The 24,030-nt window shown below is 36.0% G+C and overlaps 1 protein-coding gene across 3 annotated transcripts in view; it reads left to right on the top strand.

The window, feature by feature from the left end:
• The window catches only part of FOXJ3 (forkhead box J3), a 100,493-nt gene that overhangs the window by 48,082 nt on the left and 28,381 nt on the right, over positions 1-24,030 (top strand). For 2 of the 3 annotated variants that reach the window (XM_045859103.1, XM_045859104.1), the window contains exons 5-6: positions 10,031-10,114; positions 19,330-19,431. In XM_045859103.1, coding sequence (XP_045715059.1) covers positions 10,031-10,114; positions 19,330-19,431 — 186 coding nt within the window. The remainder of the gene's footprint in view (positions 1-10,030; positions 10,115-19,329; positions 19,432-24,030) is intronic. The other variant, XM_045859105.1, reaches the window with a different exon arrangement.

Raw genomic sequence — 24,030 nt, 5'->3', positions numbered from 1 at the left:
TTAGAGTTAATCCAATAATATATAGTTTTCTTTCTTCTGTTTTTATAGATTCATAATTTTCAATTTCTTTTTTTTAAAGATTTTTATTTATTTATTTTTAGAGAGGGAAGGGAGGGAGAGATAGAGAGAGAGAAACATCAATGTGCAGTTGCTGGGGGTCATGGCCTGCAACCCAGGCATGTACCCTGACTGGGAATCGAACCTGTGACACTTTGGTTCGCAGCCCGCGCTCAATCCACTGAGCTATGCCAGCCGGGGCAATATATAGTTTTCTGTTTCACCTAGTGACTTCTTATGTATGCTCTTTTCTTAATTTTTAGTAGTCATTCTAGAGCTTAACAGTGTATACTATTAAGCTATCAAAGTCTATGTAGAGGAAATGTTACACCACCTTTCACTTCACACCTCCCACTTCATACCACTATTTTTTAATTCTAGAATTTCAATTTTATCTTTTTGTGTATGTTAAGAGATAATTAGTAAAATGTGTTCAACCAGTTGCTTTGATGCTAGAACATTAGGACTTCTGTGTTATTTGCAGCTCATTCCTGGACATTAGATATGCCACAGTGAGCCTCTCCTTCACTATGGGTTTTTTTTTTTTTTCCCCAGTCCTCACCCAAGGGTATGCTTACTGATTTTTATTTATTTATTTATTTTAAATATTTTATTTATTTATTTCTAGAGAGAGGGGAAGGGAAGAAGAAAGAGAGCGACAGAAACATCAACTTATTGTTGTCTTGCACACCCCGTACTGGGGATTTGGCCCACAACCCAGGCATGTACCCTGACTGGGAATTAAACTGGTGACTCTTTGGTTCCCAGGCTGGCGCTCAATCCACTGAGCCACACCAGCCATGGCATGCTTATTGATTTTTAAAGAGAGGGGAAGGGCAAAAGAGAAAGGGAGAGAAACATCTATGTGAGAGAGAAACAGCAATTGCTTGCCTCTTATACTCACCCCATCTGGGAACCGAACCCTCAACCTGGGCGTGTGCCTTGACTGGGCATTGAACACCATGAACTTCTGGTTTATGGGATTATGCTCCAACCAATTGATCCACACCAGTCAGGGCTTCACTGTGGGTTTTTATAAGATGTTGTCTTAATCTGTATAGGGGTTAGGAACCCCATGAAGCTAATTCAGTCTTTCTTCTAATTCTTCATCATTGATGTTTTGAGATCCTGCATTTTTATGTGAAAACAAAGTAATTAGAAGAAATGAATTTTTAAAAAAATAAAATTATTTTAATGATAAATAACTTGGATTAGTTTGTCACCTCCACTGCTCTCCTTTCTCTCATGTCTGCTTACCATTGCTCCATTTTCTACATTGTTGCTTGGTACACAAGTAAAAACACTACATTTTCAACTCCAGCCCTCAGCTTTGTGCCTCTAAACTTTATATTCAAGTTATAGTCCATTCTTTATCTTGTATTTATGATGGCAGTTTTATATCTTCACATTTTTGCACATACTCTTCATTGTATCTAAAAAATAGTCTTTTTTTCCACCTTTCTCGTCCTTGGATGCCCAGCTCAAATGTCAGCATTATTCTGAAAAGGAGGTAACCTTCTTTTTTATCCCTTCTCACCTTCTTTTCTTGCTCCCTTTTTTTATCTCTTTTTTTTAAGTTACTGTAGCTCTTTGACCTTACAACTGTTAATGCTCCTGAATGATGTACTACTTGTATTTTGATCTGTTCCACTCAGTTGTGAGTTTTCACTGACAAGGACTGGGTCTGTGACATTTTCATAGTATCTGATATACATAGTAGATACTTAATGTTTATCATAAGAATGATGTTTCTCTCTTCCTAGTTAACTAAGAAGTATGGTGGTAGTTTGTTCTTTTTAAACAAACATTTCTAATTGTGCATTAATTCTCTCTTTGTTTTAAATTATGGCTGGTTTTTAGGAGTTCTAGAAATTGTCATTTTGCTTCATTTTACTCAGACCTTTTCTTTTGATCAGTAAGGCAGGGGTCAAAAATTTACTTCACTTCTTAACATTAACTGACATACTTTCAATCTGAAAGAGATTTTGGAATTTTTATTCTTCATGTAGGTGAACTGCTTGACTTTCTCTGACATTAATGACTATTTAGAACTTTTATCACAGACTGATAGTCCAAAGTAAACAACCAGAAGTCAAGATGCCTGAGTTCTTTCTGGGCAATACCATTAAGTTTGCTTTGTGACAAATGACTTTGGACTATATTGGGCCTACCACTGCATTAGGTTAGAGCTCCTTGATTCCTGTTTTTTTTCTTAATTCAGACAGTATTTTTATTGAGATATAATTCATATAACATAAAATTTACCATTTAAAAGTGTATAATTCAATAGTTTTTAGGGTATTTGCAGAGTTGTGCAATCATTACCAGTATCAAATTCCAGGACATTTTTATTTTGTCACCTCAGAAAAAACTCTGTCCTTTAAACTGTCACTCCCCCTCCCCCCAAGCTGGCAACTACTAATTTACTTTTCATCTCTATAGATTTGCCTGTATTGTACATTTTATATAAATGGGATCATATGATATATGGCTTTCTGTGTCTGGCTTCTTTGATTTAGTCTAAGGCTTTTAGGGTCATATGTGTTGTAGCATGTTGTAGTATGACCGAATGATACTCCATTGTATAAAAATAATACAATAATTATGTCTGTTCATCATATGATGGGCATTTGTTTTTACTTTTGGCTAGTATGGAAAATGCTGCTATGATTATTTGTATACAAGTTTTGTGTGAACATAATCTTCCATTTCTCTTGGATATGTTTTCATTTCTCTAAGAGTAGAATTGTGGGATCATATGTTTAAACTTTTGAGGACCTGCCATACTGTTTTTCAAAGTGGCAGCACCATTTTAAATTTTCACAATTATAAAGTTGTTAGTTTTTCACATTCTTACCAACACTTTTTATTCTGTCCTTTTGATTATACTTGCAGCCATCTTAGAGTGTGGAGGTGTTGTCTCATTGTAGTATGGTTTTGATTTGTGTTGCCCTGATGTGCTTATTGGCCTTCATAGAGCTCCTTTGCAGAAATGTCTATTCAGATTCTTTGTCTGTTTTTTAACCAGGTTGTCCTTTTATTAGTGAGTTGTAAGTGTTCTTTTTATATATTTTAGATACTAGCTCTTTATCACATATATAACTTGGAATTTTCTTTCCATTGTGTGAGTTTTATTTTTACTTTCTTGACAGTGTCCATTAAAACAAAAGTTTTATGTGTTGATGAATTTATTAGTTTTCTTTTGGTTACTTGTGCTTTTGGTATCATATCTAAGAAACCATTGCCTAAACCAAAGTCATGAAGATTTACACTTATACTTTTTTTCTGAGAATGTTAGCCCTTACATTTAGAGTTTTGATCCACTTTGAGCTAATTTTAATTTTTATATATGTGTGTAAGGGGGCCCAATTTCATTTGTTTGCATGTGGCTATCCATTTTTTTCCCAGCACCATTTGCTGAAAAGATTATTCTTTCCTCATTTGTATTATCTTGATAGCCTGTGGAAAATCAGTTGACCCAAAATATACAGGTTTACTTTTATATTCTCAATTCAAATTACTTTTACTTTGTAGCATGTTTTAAAATCAGGAAGTGTGAATCTTTCAAGTTTGTTCTTTTTAAAGATTGTTTTGACTATACTAGGTCAAATACATGTATATTTTAAGATCAACTTGTCAGTTCCTACAAATAAGATGACTGGGATTTTGGCAGGAATTGCATTGAATCTATAGATCAATTTGGGGTATACTGCTATCTTAATATTCAATTTTCCAAGCCATGAACCACAGGATATCTCTCCATCCTTTATTTCTTTTAACTTAAGGAATAACATGTGGGGTTTATATAAAAAGAAATAGAGGTATATATAAAAATTAGAGCTGTAGTATCCATAGGCCCATATAACTCTGGATGTTCTGAATATTTTAATATTTTAACTTACTTTAATAATAATTCCAGTGTGTCTTCAAATATGATATTCATCAGAATTAAGTTTAGCAAACATTTATTGTTAATAACTCTATGGTAGGTACCAAATTTGGCTGTGGAGATATAAGAAATGAATATGTCACTGCCACTAAAACTTACGGTCTAGTGAAGAAATAATTTATAAACGGAAAATTTCATATGCTATACTAGGTTCAGAGATCAGGATTTCTTTCTTTTTTTTTTTTTTAAAGATTTTATTTATTTATTTTTAGAGAGGGAAGGGAGGGGGAGAGAGAGAGAGAGAGAGAGAGAAAGAGAGAGAAAGAGAGAGAAAGAGAGAGAAAGAGAGAGAGAGAGAGAGAGAGAGAGAGGCATCAATGTGCTGTTGCTGGGAGTTAGGGCCTGCAACCCAGGAATGTACCCTGGCTGGGAATCGAACCTGGGACACTTTGGTTCCCAGTCTGTGCTCAATCCAGTGAGCTACGCCAGCCAGGGCTTAGGATTTCTTGAAAGTTGTTTGCCCACTCTTCATTGTGTAAAACTTAAACGTAAAAGTGATTATAAATTCTGTATTAGCACAACTTCTTTCACTGTTGCTTAGTTGTGATAGATTGTAGAAAACTTAAAAAATGAGTACTATAAAGGTTCTTAAGACTTTGAACTTTGGATTGTTTGGTATTATAATAATACATTTTTAGTAAATTTTCAGGATTTATGAATTAATTGCAAGAAAACTTAAAAACAGCATGCCACCTAAAATATTAAAGGAAACAGTTTTCTTAATGTCTTATTCTCGTCTGCATGCCTTATGACTTCAGCACCAGATCTTCTCGCTTGTTTATGCCATGGCTCCATTTGGCAGTTCTGTTGAAGCCTGTGAACCCCTTCTCAGAGTAGTTTTAAAAGTCTAACCAGAATATACAGATTTAAAGAGATAAGCAGTTACATTAAAATAGTTATAAAAATGCTATAGCAAATTTGTGATGTAATAATCTATGCTTCCTTGGTAACATTAAATTATAAAATTGAACAAAATTTAATATGGTAAATAAAAGCAGAGATAAATAATGAGTAGATATTTTGAGACAAAAGCTATTAATGTGATAGGAAACAAACTGATTTTTTAGGTATTGCTGAACTGTGGTTTGCTCTTTATGTTCATAATGGAAGGAAATGCTGAATTTCCCGTCCACATACCTGCAGGGAGTCCACGAATACCATATTGAAAATGCTTTTTGAGTACTAGCTATTTTCCTCTGCTTAAAATTGTTTTTATTCCCCTCTCCCTTCTACCAAATCTGAGCATGATCATCCTCAGAGACTTAGCTCACTTGTCTTAGCACTGTATTGTGATAATTTATTTGCCTGTTAGGTGCTAGTCACTGTTCTAGGCATTTGGAATGCCAAACAACAGAACAGAACAGACAGAACAGAACAGACAAAAATTCATGCCTTCAAGGAACTTACAACTTTATGGGAGAATGACAATAGGCAAAATAAATACAAAAATTATATAGAATGTGAAACCATTCTAAATGCTGGAGGAAAATTAGAATAAAGTGTACTGAGGTATAGATTGCAGTTTTCAAAAGGATAAATAAGGTAAATTCGTTGAGAAAGTGAATTTTGAGCAAAGGCATGCAGGTGGTGAGATTTAACCATGCAGGTATCTCTCTTTTTTTTTCTCTCACCACCCTTCAGACTGAGACGTTTTACTTGTATTCTTAGTACTAGCATTGGACTAGCACATGGTCAGCCCTTGCTGAACTGTCATTAAGAGAAGGGTTGTTACCTTTCTGGTATCTGCTCAAAGTTGGAGACTGTTAGCCAGTTTGGATAATGCAGCATGTGTCATTTCCCTGTTGTTGGGTTAGATAGTATTTAGGTTATGTCCAGGTATAGCTTGTCCTTGCATTTTATTTTTAATAGTAAGCTTCACTAAAATTGTTTTAGCTATTGTTATTTTTTATTTGCCTTATGCAAAATAGGAATTCAGCAAATGTTAAGTGAAAGGATAAATCTTTAGGATTACCCAATGACCCAAATTATTTATATTTTATAGATATGCCTCTTCAATAATTAAATAAAAGCTTTGCTAGATTTTAAATTTTTGACCCTTAAAATTTAGTGTTTTTCCAAATATTTGTGTGCTTGCTCTTTGGTAGAAATTGTAGGAGGTGAGACAGAATAAGATTAATACAAAATAATATGTGGTCAAATTTTGGAGGATGAAATATTTCATGTGTATTTTATTTAATTCTCATATACTGTCAGGGTCCATTGGACCCAATTTAGTTTTTCAGTGTCAATTTTGAGCAGTTCTGATATGTAAAGATAATTATTTTATGACGTATTCATTCTTAGGATCCTTTCAAAGAACAAATAGAAAATTTACTTCAAAAACTAGAATACTTGTAAGACTTATTCTATTGTGCAATTACCATATGTGATTCTTTTATAAATCTTACATACATTGTCATTTTACTGATTTCATTTTTCCTAAACTTCAAAATGAATTGCATCATCTTAAGAATTATTTCATCAGTGTTCATCAATATTTTCTCCATCATGCCCAAATACTGAAATAACAGGAATACAAAGGAATGATTGACCTAGAAGGATGATGCAGCAATGAAATCATCGCTGTTATCTTTCAGTCTTCTATACATTCATTCATTCATTATTTTATTTATTTATTTTTAGAGAGAGAGGAAGGGAGGAAGAGAGAGAGGGAGAGAAACATCAGTGTGTCGTTGCCTCTCACACACCCCCTACTGGGGACCTGGCCTGCAACCCAGGCATGTGCCCTGATTGGGAATCAAACTGGTGACCCTTTGGTTTGCAGGCTGGCATTCAGTCCACTGAGCCGCACCAGCCAGGGCTGGTTTTCTTTTTTTAATTGTATTTTTTCATTACTATTTATTCCCCCATGCCCTCTTCCACCTCCACCCACCTGCCTCCCTCACATAATCACCACACTGTCATCCATGAGCTCTTTCTCTTTTTTGCTGTGTCCCTCCATCTTCCAACTATCCCCACCCTGCCAACCCCTCCCTCTCCCCTCCCTGAAGCTGTCCTGCTGTCTATGAGTCTGTCTATAATTTTGCTTGGTAGTTCAGTTTTTTTCATTAGATTCCACATAATCAGTTTTCTTTTTGTGTTGCCCAAAATATTACATCTTTCAAGAAGGCATAACAAGACTATATAGATGCTATCTTAAGTCTTTTTTCTTTTAGCTTTCATTGGACATAGTTGAGAGTTTACTTTTTTCCCCTGCTCATAATGATAAAGAAGTGAAAATTGACAGGAAAATCGTATACTGTTTTCAGTAGAATCAGAAGATGAACATAAAGATAGACAGTAGCACTCTAGACTCTAATTATAATGGTTAAATTGAGTCAGTGATATCCTAGATTAATTTTCCCAAACCACAGTAATATTGAGTTAATGATCTCTTTCTAAGGAAAAAAAAAAGGTTCTACTTTCATCAATTTAGTCATTTAGCAAGGTCTTCATCATGCAGTATTTCATGACTAGAGTCATCACGTTTTCATCTTTTATGATGTTTGAGCACCATAAATCACTTGAAATGATTCATAAGTGGACAAATCTTGAAGTCCGATGTATATAGAGAAGTGCTTGCAAGGAAATAGATGCTATAAGAAATGAAAAAATTAATTGGATTCATCATTCTGTTTGGTGTTTATAAACCAGATATGAAAATATTTTTTTGCAATTATGTACCAGAGGTGGTCATCTTTCAACAAAATTCTGAGACATCAAAAATTTCAAAAGTATTGCATTTTGAACATGTAAGTACAAGAAACAGAAGTAATAAAATGCTAAATCGATTAAATATGTATTTGAAATCTGGAATCACTATTGCCTTTTGATAGTAATATATAAGAAAAAGAACCAGAAGTAATAATAAAATAGAGCATTTTAGAAATTGTAAACCAAGAATCAATATTTACAGGTAGATATTTTAGTTTTGTGTATGACAGTTGAAAATTAGTTCTACTCCAAAGATCTTGACCATTTTAGTATATTTACCTTCAAAACCAGGAAAATTTGAATATACTAAATATAATATATATCTAAGATACAGAAAATTTGAGTTTGCTATCATTTTTACATACAGTGGTTTGTAAACTATTGTCAATTGAGTTTTGGTATTTTTCTTTATGTTTTATTTTCAACTTTTATAAAAACCGAATATAAAACTTTTTCCCACTTAATTTTGAAACTGATAGCTGAGCTATGCAAGATCATTGTTTTCACTTTTAGTGCTAGATTTCTCTAGGAACTGTATTTTATCTCGTTCTTGACAAGTTTGCATCCAGCTGGTTGACTCATCACCTGACATTCAGTGACTACTTTGAAAAGATAATGTGGATGAAGGCCCCAGTAGTGGGTGGGTAGAAGTTCCGATGCCTGAATAGACTAGGATCTGGGAAGGCCTGGGATCATATTCTGATATTCTTGGCACAGTTTGTTCAACAACTTTTTTTTTTCTTACTTCAGCAAATGTTTATCGAGTACTCGTTTTGTGTCTGACATTGTGCCTGTCACAGTAATACAGAAAATAAGTTTCTATCCTTAAGGAAGTCATAGCCTAGAAGAGATACAGACCTTTAAGTAATGTGGAGTACAATCCATGGTCTAAATATATAGAAAGTATTGAGATCTTGCAGAAGGGAGGGAGTGATGAATTCTTTTAGATAACATTTGAGCTAGATTTCGAAGGTGGAATATGAGTTTGTCAGAGTGCATATTATAGGTAGTGGATCATAGGGTGGATATTACAGGCGATGAGATCAGCATGTAGAAGAGACACAGATGTATAAAAGAACATGGTATGTTGAAGGAACAACGAGCAAATAATTCACATTAGGCACAGAGTGTGAGGATTGGTAGACGAGAGCTCATGGACAAATATTGCCTGAAAAAGTAGCCTAGGAAGATTAATGAAAATAATGAGGCAAAGACTAAACTTTAATACTGTTACTGAGATTATTGTATAACCAGGCCATGCATTGTATTTCTGTTTCTGAAATGCTTATCTTCCTCCCTCCCTTCTTTCCCCTCTCTTCCTTTCTTACCCTCCTGCACATATGTGTGCATGCATGTATGTATAGACAATAACTGAGGAAGAAAGGAACTAAGGCCTTGATTCAGGTCCTGGCTCTCATATCCTTGGATGAGCAAACCACTTTATCTCTGAGCTTTGGTCTCCTTATCTGTATAATGAAACTTTTATGTATAACAAACTTTATGATCTGTGCTTTTCAAAATATTTTTTCAGGTAGTCACAATTTCTGAGTGCCTGGAACACGGTAGGTGCTCATATGTATTTTTGAATGAGTGGTTTGAGAACTTATATCAAAAAGTAAGATTTCCTGGCCGGTGTGGCTCAGTGGATTGAGTGCCTGCCTGCGAACTAAAGGGTCACTGGGCTCCATTTCCAGTCAGGGCTCATGCCTAGGTGGCAGGCCAGGTCCCCAGGAGGGGGTGTGCAAGAAGCAACCACACATTGATGTTTCTCTCCCTCCCTTCCCCTCTCTCTAAAAATAAAGAAATAAAATCTTTTTTTTTTTTTAAAGTAAGATTTATGTGCAGACCATTGCTTCCCAGGATACACTTATTCATAAGATGTGTTCAGACAGTTTGTCTTTATAAATTGTTTCACTTACCGTTTGGATTTATGAGGTCTCAGGGTGCAGAAATCACAGTAACTTTATACATAAAATTCTGTTAGTCTTGAATGTCATATGCTGTTGTAATTATATGTGTTCAATTAAAAGATAGCATATATTTTAAAATGTGTTCAGTTGATCATTTGTCTGTGGCAGAAATTCTTGAACTTGGCTTCCTTAGTTTTTGATTTTTTTTGTCTTTAACAATCTCGTTGTAAGTGGACTTTCTCATATGAACTTTTCTCAGTTCAAAACTAGTTTTCTCTCATGTTACATTTGTTGTATCTACAAAATGTTTGCTTCTGAAGCAGAGGATTATAACAGTCCATCTTAATGTTACAGAGTTGCTGTGGTATACTGTTAAAATAATTTATTTCTTTACCTTTAGGGATCTTACTGGGCAATAGACACCAATCCGAAGGAAGATGTGCTGCCTACTCGGCCAAAGAAGAGAGCACGATCTGTCGAACGGGTAAAAAAGCTTTATTTAGTCTGTGACAGTGTTATTATGTCAGAAATACAGATTTTAAAAGTTCATTTCCAATATAGTGAGTATAACCATGATGAAAGCCATGTATTAATTTGTATAGCATTATCTGTTTTTTTCAGAGCATTTTCATATTTGTTATTTTATTTGATCTTAACATCTCTGAGTGAGGTGGGATTTTTAGGAATCAATTAAAAGGTGTGATTTTTTTTGTTTGTTTTTGATTTTTCTGTAATTTGGGCACAGCTGTTGTCTGAGACTTGAATCCAGGTTTCTTAAATTTTAATTTTGAACTTTCCTCTGGCATCTGCAACATTGAAGACTGGTTTTAGTTAACAAAACTATTCCCTTTCACTGCTTATACTCTAATTACATTGAATTTTCCTGACTGTCTTTAAAATGCCTTTTCTGCTTCCAACCACGTAATAATTATTTTATACACAAAATCTCTCAAGTGTGAGTAAGATAACTGTTACTTGGTTAAAAATTAATTTGCAAGAATGAGGGAGATAAAGGAGCTCTACTTGGTATCCTAAATTGTTTATCGTGACAAGTTTAGTCAGCACTTAAGCTGTCACCAGGCATTAACTTTACCTTTCAGTTTTCTCATTGTACATTTCCAGCATCTCAGCTCACACACACACACACACACACATACACACACACCACACCCACACATTCTAACCTACTATTCCATTTTAAATGTTAACTATGTTGTGTAGCTTTTCCTCATTTATTCATTTGCATTCTTGCATAATTTTTATTGTATTTTTAATAGGCTTTCTCACAATTTGTAGAAATCTCCTAAGTGTGTGTGCTGTGATCCCATTATGTTTCTTTCATATCTTGGTTGTCATAAAAAATGTTGCACTGAACATATGGATGTATATGTTGTTTCTATTTAAAGTTTTGGATTTCTTTGGATAAATACCCAGAAGTGGAATTGCTGGGTATTTCTTTGTCTCTGGCTGTAGCTTTTGTTTTAAAGTCTATTTTTTTTTCTGGGATGAATACTGCTCCCCTAGTTTTATTTTTTTTTAATTAATTTATATTTTAGAGAGGGAAGGGAGGGGGGAGAGAGAGAGAGAGAGAGAGAGAGAGAGAGAAATATCAATGTGCGGTTGCTGGGGGTAATGGCCTGCAACCCAGGCATGTACGCTGACTGGGAATCGAACCTGCGACACTTTGGTTCGCAGCCCATGCTCAATCCACTGAGCTACGTCAGCCAGGAGTTTTTTGTTTTTTTTTTTTAAATGAAATAACTTTTCTATCCCTTTTTTTCAGTCTGTGTGCATCTTTTGATCTCAGGTGAGTCTCTTGTAGACAACATATGTAAGGGTCTTGTTTTGTTATCCATTTAGCACCATAGATTTTTTGATTGGAGCATTTAACCCATTTGAATTGAAAGTAATTGTTGATAGATATATATTTAATGCCATTTTATTCATATTTTTATTTTTTCTTCTTCTTAAAAAAACCCTTTAATATTTCTTATACTAGTTTGGTGGTGGTGAACTCCTTTGGCTTTTTCTCGTCTGGGAAACTCTTTATGTGACCTTTGATGCTAAATGGTAGCTTTCTTGGTAGAGTGATCTTGGTTGTAGGTTCTTGCTTTTCATCACTTTGAATGTTGCTTGTCAGTCCCTTCTAGCCTGCAAAGTTTCTCTTGAAATACTAGCTGACAGTCTAATGGGAGCCCCCTTGTAAGTGACTGACTGCTTTTCTCCTATTGCTTTTAAGATTCTTTCTTTGTCTTTAGCATTGTAATTACAATGTGACATGATGTGGGCCACTTTGAGTTTATCTTGTTTGGGATTCTCTGCACTTTCTGGACTTGTATGTCTATTTCCTTCACCAGGTTAGGCACGTTTTATGTCATTATTTTTTCAAATAGGTTTTTGATTCCTTGCTCTCTCTTCTCTTTCTATCACCCTCATGATACAAATGCTTGTTCACTTGAAGTTGTCCCAGAAGCTCCTTACACTATCCTCATTTTATTGATTCTTTTTTCTTTCTGTTGTTCAGTTTAGGTGTTTTTCAGCTTTTTTATCTTGTAAATTGCTCATTTTATCCTCTCCTTCCTCTACTCTACTGTTAATTCTTTGTAATGAATTCTCATTTCAGTTATTTTATTCTTTATTTCTGACTGTTTCTTTTTGTTTTTTTATCTCCATTTTGTTTCCTATCTCTTTGTTGAATTTTATGCTGAGTTCATCAACTCTTCCTATAAGTTTATTGAGCATCCTTATAACCAGTGTTTTGAGCTCTGAATCTGGTACATTGTTTGCCTCCATTTTTATTTATTTCTTTTTTCTGGAGTTTTGTTGTGTTCTTTCATTTGGGATATGTTTCTTTGTCTCCTCATTTTGGCTGCCTCCCTATGTTTGTTTCTATCTATTAGGTAGAGCTACTGTATCTCCCAATCCTGGCAGAGTGGCCTTATGTACTAGGTGTCCGGTAGGGCCCAGTGGCATAGCCTCCCCAGTCACCTAGCTGGGCATGCCAGGTGTGCCCCCGTGTGGGCTTTGTGTACTCTCCTTTTGGAGTTGAGCCTTGATTGCTGTTACCAGGTCATGGGAGGGATTTACCCTCAGGCTGATCTGCTGCAAGGACTAGCCTTATCTACAGCAGGTGAGCTGCTATGCAGGGGCCAAGACCATAGGGCAGGATTTGCTTCGAATGGGCTCTGATGCCAGATGAATGTGCCTCTTGAGTGTATTGCTGGTGAAGATGATTGGATGGTGCTCTGGTGTGGCCTGAAGTTGTCCACCAGGCATACTGGCTTCTTCTTTAGGGTCTGAGAGATTTTAGGAAAACCGAGAGCATGAGCCAAGACAGACCATTCGTATGAATAAGCTACTGGAAAGGGTTTGGGTATGTCCTTAGCATCACTATGGTGGCACAAACAGTGTTGGCCAGATTGATGGAGACTCAGATATGATGCTCACCTGCTGACTCTTATGTGGGGATGCTCATCAAAGGAACAATGGGCTCTGCCAGCTCTTTTATCTGGAGGGAAGCTGCCCCTCTAGCTGTTGCGCTAATGCTGAATAATTCAGTTCCTCTCTACATGTCCATGGTGCCTTTTGAGCTCTGCTGCCCCAGCTCTGGAGCTCAGAGAAAATGAGTTTGAGTAAGTTCATGTGTGGGCCCTTTAAAGGGAATGCCTGGCACTCTAGAAGTCTTCCATTTCACTGAGCCATAATTTGAGCTGGTTTTCCCAGCCAGAAATTATAGGGACTTCTTGGCCCTGGAACCCTTGGTGGAGGGACCTGGTGTGGAGCTGGGACCCGTTACTCCTCAGGGAGGAACTCTGTAGCCACATGTGAGTGTGGGACCATCCTGTTTGGCTTCTCTTACCCGTCTTGATGTGGCTGCTTCTTCATGTCTTTAGCTGTGAGACTTCTGTCCAGCTAGAGTTCAGGCAGTTCTAAAGGATGGTGGTTCTGTAGTTTAATTATAATTTTGATGTGGTTGTGAGAGGATGTGAGTACCACATTTACCTACTCTTCCATCTTGACTAGAATCTTAACCTTTTACATTCTACTTTTTAATTTGGCCTTGTCTGTTCAGTTCAACCAAAGGATATGTTGCTTTTTTATTAATGAAAAGTGCCCTATCCACTGGAAGCTACTTAGGGTAGAAAAAAGCAAAATTAGCTCAATATTTTTTTTTTCTTTTAAGACTGGCGAGCACTTATACTATTTCAAGGGAACTGATGTCAAAGAATAGAAGAAAGGGAACTTGGGTCATAGGCAGTTCTTTGTTAAAGAACTGCTTTGAGAGAATGAGTGCTCTTTGTTCATTCTGTGATTGCCTCTCCCTTTTAAAAAAAACTTAAAAACTTGTGTCTTGGTTATTTTGTAATGTTATTCATTGCTCACAGGAACCTGTTCTGCTAAAGTGATTCTAAAGTGTGTGAGGCCCTTTCAGGAGATCCACAGGGTCAAAACTTTGTTCATAATAATACCAAAATGTTCCATGACTTTTTTACTTATTTTCCAGAGGTTATGTGACCTGTGATTTTATTATAGCTCAAATGTAGAGGTAGATATGAGAATCTAATAGTTTCCTGTTAAGCCAAATATTAAAGCAACTTTTAAAAACTAAAACAATCCCATTCTTCCAAGTTTTTTTTTGCTTTAGAGACTATTTTTTTCATACAAAACAATATTTAATATGCCATGCATTTGTTATTATTGATTTTAAGTAAATTAATAAAAATTTTCAGTTTTAAGTCCTAATAGGTAAATATCAATAGGTAAAACTCACATAAACAAAAGCTCTTTGGGATCCTTAATTATTTTTAATAGTATAAAAGAGTCTTGCAACCAAAAAGTTTGAGAATTATTGTGTTAAAAGTTTGAGAACTGTTGTGTTAAAGGAAGATTTCGTGTCTATCCTGGGAGACATTTTTTCTAAGAAGGGAAAAGATAACTGTAGTGATTTGAGTTCCCCCAGAAGTAGACAAGGATTGAGCACAGGTAGTTTGAGGGGTGGTCCTAGGGAAGTGGGGCAATTATCAAGTCAATTACCACTGGAAGCATTTGGAGCTCACTGGGAGCCAGAAATGTTTGGGAGCTCTGGGGCATTTAGAATGCGGGCAACAAGCTGGTATATTTATGTATCAACTCTTCCCCCCTCGAATGAGCCATGCTGCTAGGGACATGAGATTTTCTGCACTTCTGGCATGCCCTGCACAGAGCCAAAGCATCTTCCCCAACTAGAAAAAACCTTCAGGCAGAGAGTTGCAGGTGTTTGTGGTAAGCATCCGTCAGAGTGTAGAAATGAACTCGGAGGGAATATGGTTGTGTTCTGACAGTGTTTGCTACAAGCCTTGCGTTTTCTGTTGGTGGAGTGTGTGTGGGTGTGTTTCCAGATCTGTGTGTATCCTTGCTTTTGATTTTTTCACAGCCTCCTGCATTTCCATAGCCTTTGACTTAGTTCTTAAATTGGATGCTATCCTTACGCTGAATACTAGAAATCTTAAAGAAAACCGTCTTGTCTTTTCAAGATGTGCATGGGTATAGTATTCTTCTTAAATTAGTAGACTAAAGGTGCATCACGTGGAGTGTTTTGTTTCTTGCAATTCAAAGACTGTTCCTGGTCACTGCTTAGTGTTTGCCTAAGTTCCTCATTCAGGTTTTAAAATACAAGTAAAATGTATTACTTTTAAGGAGTAGTTGAAAAGGCTGTATGTAACTTGCTTATGGGCTGCAAAGTCACATATTTACTGTGTTTCTGTTGTATGCTTAGCACAGGTAAAGTGCTCTGAAAGAATTAGAAATAGGAAACAATGCCCCTGCTAGAAATGTAAAATATCTGAACAGTGGTGAGGATTGGGGGAAAGCCAGTGGCAGAAAAAGGAAGTTCTAAAACAACAACAACAACAACAAACACAATGACAGCCCTTTAGATTGTATTATATTTTACCCGCATTTAATGATCTGAAGTTTCTGTGATGGTTTAAGAACATAGTAAGATTTTGACCAAAACCAAGTCATGTTACAGAGTCATGAGGTGTCACTCTAAGTACAAGATACAGGGGAAATAACGAATAGCCTGGAAGTTAAGAGACCTAATTTTAAAGTTATATGTTATAACTTAGATGTTTAATTTTTCTGGCCATAGTTTTATTATTTGGCCATAGTTTCTATACATATAAATATAAGTAGATCATCAGCTGTATAGGCCTGGGAGAGAATCTCCCTTCTGAAATCCGACCAGTGTAAAGGCCCTGAGATAGAAACATACTTGGCAGGAAGAACAACAAGAGGCCACTGTGGATAGACTGGTGTATGTGAGGAGGGAAGAGTAGTAGGACTTGACATTAGAGAAGTAAGTGGTAGGGGCAGGAAGAGAGTGTTTCGGGCTTTTTGTATGCTTTTGTAATGACTTGGGTTTTATTCTGACGGAGGTGGAAAGCCATTGGAGGAATATAAGCAAAGTGTGACCTAATGTTACTTACATTTTAATAGGATCACTCTAGCTGCTGTGTGGGGTATAAGCTGTAAAAGGGTAGAAGCAGGCAGATCAAGAGGAAATTGCTGATAGTTCTGCTTAACTCCTCTAATACATTGTGTGGAAATTATTTGAGGGAGTAAAGGCCAGATAGTTGTGTATAAACTCACTGTTCTAAATATATTGGCCTCTGCGAAAAACACATAATTTGTAGTTTTCCAGCTTTTATTGGCACAAAAATGAGGGAATACACATTAATTTTTCTTTTAGTAAGAGCTAAATCATGTGTTATAGTTCAAAGATGATTAAAAATTTAATCAGTAAGATACCTGGAGGATGGATGGTAAATAGAGGGCAGTCTTTCAGACAGGATACTGTCCATCTTGCTACATATTTGAGATTGTTGTCTTTGTGCTGTTTGTGTCTCAGTTTTTTCCATTGTTACACAGAGTGTTCTTGTAAATTAAGTGATGCCCGACTGTGTGTGTTCCTTCTCTGAGCCTGAGCCTGAGTGAGGGTTAAATATATAAGTGAGCAAAGGAAGGAGTGTAATCTACATTCCTAGTCTTAGAACTGAAAAAGCATTTATTTCAATTTGGCAAACATGTACTGAGTATATGTTATGTGGGAGGTACTACATGTTCTCATAAGAGATATATGTAAATAGAATTTTCTGGAAATTCTAAAGTTGGAGGAAACCTATTTAATGAAGAGATATAGACCAGAAAGTGTTTCATGAAGGATCACTTTTAATGAATAGGTAGGATTTAGTTGTTTGTTTGTTTTTATAATACTTGAGAGATAGTCTGTATACAGTTAATTGAATATTTAAAATTTAGAATTTGAGGTGTTTTAACATGTGAAATTATCACCAGTGTCAAATGAAGATTTCTGTCACTCCCCAAAGTTTTTTCATGCCCCTTTGTAATTCATGCCTCTTTCTGTTCTCATCTTCTGGCAACCCTGTTTTGGGGAGAATAACATCTTAACAATATTGATTATTCCAAGTCATTAAAATATACTGTCTCCTTATTCATTAGGTCCTTAATTCCTCTCAGGAATGTTTTAGTTTTCAGTGTAGAGGACTTGGATATTTCTAGTTAGACTTAATCCTGAATATTTTGTTTTTGGATGCTTTGAACACATTTTAAAATCTATTTTCCAATTGCTTGCTGCTAGTATATAAAAATGTAATTACTTTTTGTATTTGATAATCTTGTTCTAGTAGTTGTTTTGAAGATGCCTTGGGATTTTCTATATAAGCTATTATTTCATCTGCAAATAGACAGTTTTCTTATTCCTCCCCTTCCATCTCCCCATGTCTCCCCACGTTACTGCAGTGACTTGAATCTCCAGTACAGTGTTGAATAGGAGTGGTGTAGTGTAGGCATCCTTGCCTTTTTCATTCTTAAGGGGAAAACATTCAATCTTTCATCTGTAAGTATGACATAAGCTGTAGGGCTTCTGTAGATGCCCTTTTTCTGATTGAGGACATTCTTTAGTAAACCTAGTTTGAGGTTATGCCTAAAAAGCCAATAGATAAATTAGAATACTAAAATATATTTAAATAATCTAAAAGAAGAGAGGGAAATGGTGGAAGAAAGGAACTAAAAACATAGAGGTGAAACAAAACAATTTAGATCTAAATCTAACAGTATCAATAGTTGTATTAATGTTAAATGTTTAAACACAGCAATAAAAAGGCAGAGATTGTCAGAGATGCTAAAAAAAGCAAGACTCAATTAAATGACTATAAGAGTCAAAACTTGAGATACTCAGACACAGATGAATTAAAAGTAATACATGGGAAAATGTACACCATTCAAACAATAAGCACAAATGTGCAATGACAATGTTAATATTGGATAAAAGACTTTTAAGACAGGGTATATCAGAAATTTTAAAAACATTAGATAAAGGCATAATTGATAAAAGACATAATTATAAATGTGAATGTCACTAATAGAGCTTCAGAATACTGGAAGCAAAAACTGTTAAAAATCAGTAAAGAACATTGCAATACATTATCAAATGTCTTGATTTAATTGATATTAGAGAACACTATACCAAACAACCATAGAATACCTATTCTTTTCAAATGCACACAGACATCTACCAAAACACAGCACATGTTGAGCTACAAAACAAGTCTCAATAAATATGTAAAGATTGAGTAATTTGCATGAAATCACACAGCACAGGCTTGCCTCTTCCTACCAGTCATGATTAGTGAGAATTAAATAGTGAAATAGTAGTCTGGACTGCAATGACTGAGTTGAAATAGAGGAACTTGAGATGTGTAGCTGTCTAAAGTAAATCTTGTGTGAATTTAGGATAGCTAAGTTGGCTGGCACCAGAATTGAGGCACAGCCTCTTTGTAGTTCTCCCTAGCACTTGTCTTTGTGAAGCCCCTTTCCATTTTCACCTCACTCTTACAGTGTACCCACACCTAAGTGCTAGGTTCTACCTTTTAGGGGTGACCCTTGTCTCATTCCCTTTTTCCATTTCAATCAAGATGCCTGTTCCCTACTCTTGTAGATTACCTGATGAAAAAAAAATTATGCTGAGGAATTAAGTGATAGATTAACCTTAGAAATAAATATGCCTCTCACTGAAATTGCTCTTTCTCATCCAATATGATCTTTTAAAAATGCGTGTTTGATTGGGATTGTATGGGACAACTTTTTTGCCAGAGGAGGAATATAGGTAGAACTAGCATAGTTACAAATCATTTCTATCTGCCCTTCTTTAACACTCACCATTGAAGTTAAACTCTCTTAAGGGCTCACCAAAGCAGTAAAAACTTGCTCGAGAGAGTTGTCACAATATCCAGAATTCTAAATGTGGAAAACCCTCTATAACTGATCTTGACATCCATGCTGGTTTTATAAAGAGTGCATATGAAGTTGTGTTATTTAGGATATTGTTCAATTGCACTAACAGGCAATGGAAAAAAACAAACAAACTGAGCGTTCTAAACCAGAGAGATTTAGTTCTCTTTAGGTGGTAAAAGTGCGAGCTGATAGATCAGACAGATAACCAGCTCTGTTCCTCAAGGTCATTCAGATGTCCACGCTTCTTCTAATCTTGCCTTTTCAGGGTCCCCCATTCATTTAAGTTCATTTTCAGAAACAAAGTTCAAAACTCGATGTTGGAGAATTTGATGAAGTACCTTCAAATTGTGTTAAAGTTGCTGGATATATGAGCTAATAATTATTTATTTTGTTCTTGTATTTTAGGCTTCAACTCCATATAGCATAGATTCAGATTCTTTGGGAATGGAGTGTATAATTTCGGGAAGTGCCTCTCCAACTCTGGCAATCAACACTGTGACTAACAAAGTAATTCCATTTTTAAAAACACTTTTGAAATGTCATTATTACATTTAATTTGCCTTTAAAATAACAATAGAGTTCTATATGGTTGAGTTGAAAGATGATATGAATTTGCCTAGCCCATACATGGCAGCATGAAAGCTGAATCTACAGCATTCTGGTGTATGCATAAGTTACAAGAAAATTTTTCTCTGGAAAAATTGGAAGATGTTTATTGGGAAGTTCTATATTAAATTCTTGACATTGCCAGTTTTCATTGATAGAATTTTTGAGCCAACATTTTATTGTATCAGTTTGTTTCAAATCATTGATTACCCCTCTAAATATATGAAAAAAAGATTGCCAAATCCCCAGGGAGTCAACAGAATCAAAGTAAGTAACTTGGACAAACTCACAGAATTCATTGGAATGGTGGTCAACCTATTTCAAGATACTCAGGTCTAGTGACACGCCCAGAATTGTGTCTGGTAGTTTGCTGCAAGAATCAAAACTTTGTGTCATCTCATTAGATACCTAGTGTCTAATGATACAAATGTCTCTTCTTTACAAGGTAATTTCATAACCTCATATCTCAAAACCCAGAAAGGCTCTGGGAGGTTCATGAAATAACTCAGTCCTGTGCATCTGTTTCCTCCATTACTGGACTGTAAGCAACTTGAAGCCGTACATTTCTCACACTCATGCTTCCTTGCAGGCTTGCTCTCACCCTCTCCTTTCATGTTGCTTTCACTGGCACTTGCTTTGTCCTGTCTCTCACTCTTCCACTTGCTCACAGTGCACATAAACACAAATACACATATATACAGAATTGCACTAATATAGTATACATAGGAATTTTATTTGTAGAAAGATAAACAGAAGACATTATAATCAGAATAACTGCTCAGATTTCTGATTTAGAAAGGAAACTACCAGCTGACGTGTAAAGTAATGATTTTTTTTTCCCCAAGTAGCAGTCTGTGGGATGATTTCATCAAAATCATTTATGGGAGGGGTGTGTGTGTGGGGGGGGGGCGGTGGTAATTCCCAGATTCCACTATAGGCCTGTCAAAGAAGTTACTTTATCCTTGTGGATAGGGCCCAGGAATCTGTACTTTAAAAGTCACCCCTAATGCTGCCAAGTTTAACCTGAGAATTTCTGGTGAAGCAAGTGTGTTGTAATCAGAAATATCCAAAACTAGTCTCTGCCGTAGTCCAAGTAGGAGATAGTGAGGCTTAAATATGGACAGTTGGGGCTGTTAGGAAACAATTAGGAATAGCAATGCTAGGACTTTATGACCAAATATGGGAGTCAAAGAAGCTGGAGTTTTTGGACTTCTGCTTCCAGATATAATGGAATAGCTAGAATCAGCTTAACCCTTATGCCTGTCTATGTAAAATCCCACCCCCCCCCACCCATAAAAAAATTGGGGGAGGCATTGGAGAACTAAACAATCAATATTTCATTGTCCAGGAGTTCAGGATAAAAGGGAAATATATTGAGATAAACCCTGAAAATTTTCCCTTGGGACATTTACCAATTCTCAGTGCATGGCATAGAAGCTGAACACAGAGCAGCAGCCTAGAGCAGTCTTTGAGCTAGGGAAACAAAAACAGGAGTTCGGGAACACCAGGCAGGCAGGGCCTGAGGAATAAGATCCTGAGAAGTCTCAGAAGTGAGCTCACCTTTTTGCAAGGAACATCCATCCACTTAAGGCATTTGCTAACTCCCTAATCTGTATATGCTCGGGCTCAGACATAGACAAAGCAAATAGATATTTTCACTAGCCAGAATTCAGCAATCTTACTGAGAAGGGAAAGACAAAAATTATAGTTTGTGGGTCTTTTCTTTTTATCCTCTCCTGAGGACATGCTTAATTGATTTTAGAGAGATGGAAAGGGAGGGAGGGAGGGGAGGGGAGAGAAACATCGGTAGGTCGCCTCTCACACAAGGCCCAGTAGGGACTGAACCTGCAACCTAGGCATGTGCCCTTACTAGGAATTAAGCCTGCGACCTTTCTGTTTAGGAGATGACACTCCAACCAACTGGACCACACCAGTCAGGGCTATAGTTTGTGGATCTTTAAGACAGAGGGAGCCATGGTAAACATCAAGGCTTTCAGATTGATACCTCAGAGGGGTTATGTTCTGTGAGTAAGAGCAAATCAGAATAGACTAGTCTTGTCCTGGCCAGTGTGGCTTAGTTGGTCGAAGCATCATCCCATACACCAAAAGACTGTGGATGCAGTTCCTAATTAGGGCACATACCTGGGGTTGCAAGTTCTATCTCTGATCAGGGTGTGTACGGGAAGCAACTGATTAATGTTTCTTTCTTACACTGATGTTCCTCTTTCTCTTCACCTTCCTCTCTAAAAGATGAAAAAAATGTGCTTAAGTGAGAATTTAAAAAAAGAAAAGAAAAGCCTATTCTTACTGTTATTAGGGTGGCATGCTAATATTCTTCTACTTGCCAAAATAAAACAAAATCTTTTTTGTGAGAAGATAACATCACCCTGAGCTTTTGTAAGTAAGTTTTTATAAGTAAGGTCTCACCTTCAATCCAAATTTTTAGACATTCTGGGAAACAGGGCCAAATAATTGAATACCAAGGTGGGGGGTGGGGAGTATAAACATCCACAAATAATCTATGTTCAAGAAAATAGATGGATTACTGAAAATTTACCAGATTTGTAATCCGTATGGAAGAATGAAAAGGAAACTGGAATTGAAAAAAATAATAACTGAAATTAAGAATTTGGTGGATGTTTTAAGAGATTAGACACATCAGATGAGAGAGTTAGTGAAGTGGAAGATAGATCAATAGAAAATACACAGATTGAAATGCAAAGAAAGAAAAAACTGGAAAATTGAGAAAATCTTAAGAAAGAAATGGGATGTGGGGAAAGGTCTAACAAACTTGTCAGGAAAAAGGAATAGAGAAGAAGCAATATTTTCATTTATTTAAAACTGAAAAAGTTAACCATACAGATTCAAGAAAGTTCTAAGAACCCCAGGAAGGATTAATGAAAAGAAAATCTTATTTGGCAAATAAAAATTAAACTGCTAGAAAACAAAGATAAAGAAAAAAATCTTAAAATTGGAGGAAAAAAAAATAGGCAACTTCAGAGGAGCAACATTAAACCAGATAGCAGAATGAAATTTTATCTTTTTTTAAAAAGATTTATTTATTATTTATTTATTTATGCATCAACGTGTCATACATGTCATTTATTTATTTATTTATGCATCAACGTGTCATACTTGTCAACGTGTCATTTATTTATTTATGCATCATTGCCTCTAGTGCATCCCTTACTGGGGACCTGGGCTGCAACCCAGGCATGTGCCCTGCCTGGGAATCGAACCAGCAATGCTTTGGTTCACAGACCTGCATTCAATCCACTGAGCCACACCAGCCAGCACCCAGAATGGAATTTTTATAGTGCTAAAAGGAAATATCTGCCAACCCAGAAATCAGTTAAAATTTCTGTGAAATACGAAGGTTTAAATAAGCAGGTTTTTACAAAAATAAAATCTGAGAGAATATGTTACTAGTACATCAGTGTTAAAAGATTAAAGGTGGGTTAATTTTTCAGATGGAAGGGAAAATTGTCTTGTGTGGGAAGGAATGAAGAACACCAAAAGAGTATGTCAGTAAAAATCTAAATATGAGTTGATTGTTTAAAACAGCAGTGGAACGAAATTATCCCTATAATAAAACGCTGCTTATCCTACCTACACACCTTAAAAGCAAAACTCAGTAGGAGCAAACTTTTTAAGTAATTCTATTTTTAAAATTTAACTTTTTTTCAGATGTGACCATTAAATTCACCCCTTTACCCTTGCTGGTGCAGCTCAGTGGATTGAGCGCGTGCCTGCAAAACAAGGGGCTGCCAGGTGAAATCACAGTCATGGCACATGCCTGGGTTGCAGACCAGGTCCCCAGTAGGGGTGCACGAGAGGCAACCACACATTTATGTTTCCCACTCTCCTTCCCTTCCCTTCTGTCTATAAACAAACAAACAAACAAACAAATAAATCTTTTAAAAAACCTCACCCTTTTAAAGTTTATAATTCAGTGGTTTTTGGTGTATTCACAGGGTCGTGCAACCATTAGCCACTATCTATTTCCAAAATGTGTTCATTACTTCGCTTTCCCCCAGAACCAACCCTGTACACATTAACATTCATTCCCTGTTCTATCCATCCATTGGTAAGCATTAATTTACTTTCTAACTCTATGGATTTGCCTAGTCTGGAAACTTCATATAAATGGAATCATATAATATGTGACCTTTATGTCCAGATTCTTTCATGAAGCATGTTTTGTAGGTTCATCCACTTTGTAGCATGTATCAGTACTTCATTGCTGTTGTCAGATAATTTAACTATGTCCCCAGTGAAGCTGTAGAACGTTTGTAGGTATATAAAAATATCCAGCACTTAAAATGTAAAATTCACAATGGTCTGGCATCCAGTAAAAAAATTATTAGGCAGGCAAGTAAGTAGTAAAAAGCAACCCCTAATGAGAAGAAAATTAGTCAATTAGAACTCAACTTGGAAATGACAAAGATGATATAATTAGTAGAAAAAGACATTAAAACAGTTATCGTAAGCTGATGTGAT

The sequence above is a fragment of the Phyllostomus hastatus genome, unplaced genomic scaffold (genome assembly GCF_019186645.2).
Source record: "Phyllostomus hastatus isolate PE091 unplaced genomic scaffold, TTU_PhHast_1.1 phas_scaffold_182, whole genome shotgun sequence".
In the NCBI taxonomy this organism is placed as follows: domain Eukaryota; kingdom Metazoa; phylum Chordata; class Mammalia; order Chiroptera; family Phyllostomidae; genus Phyllostomus; species Phyllostomus hastatus.
This window is presented reverse-complemented; position numbering and strand designations above follow the sequence as displayed.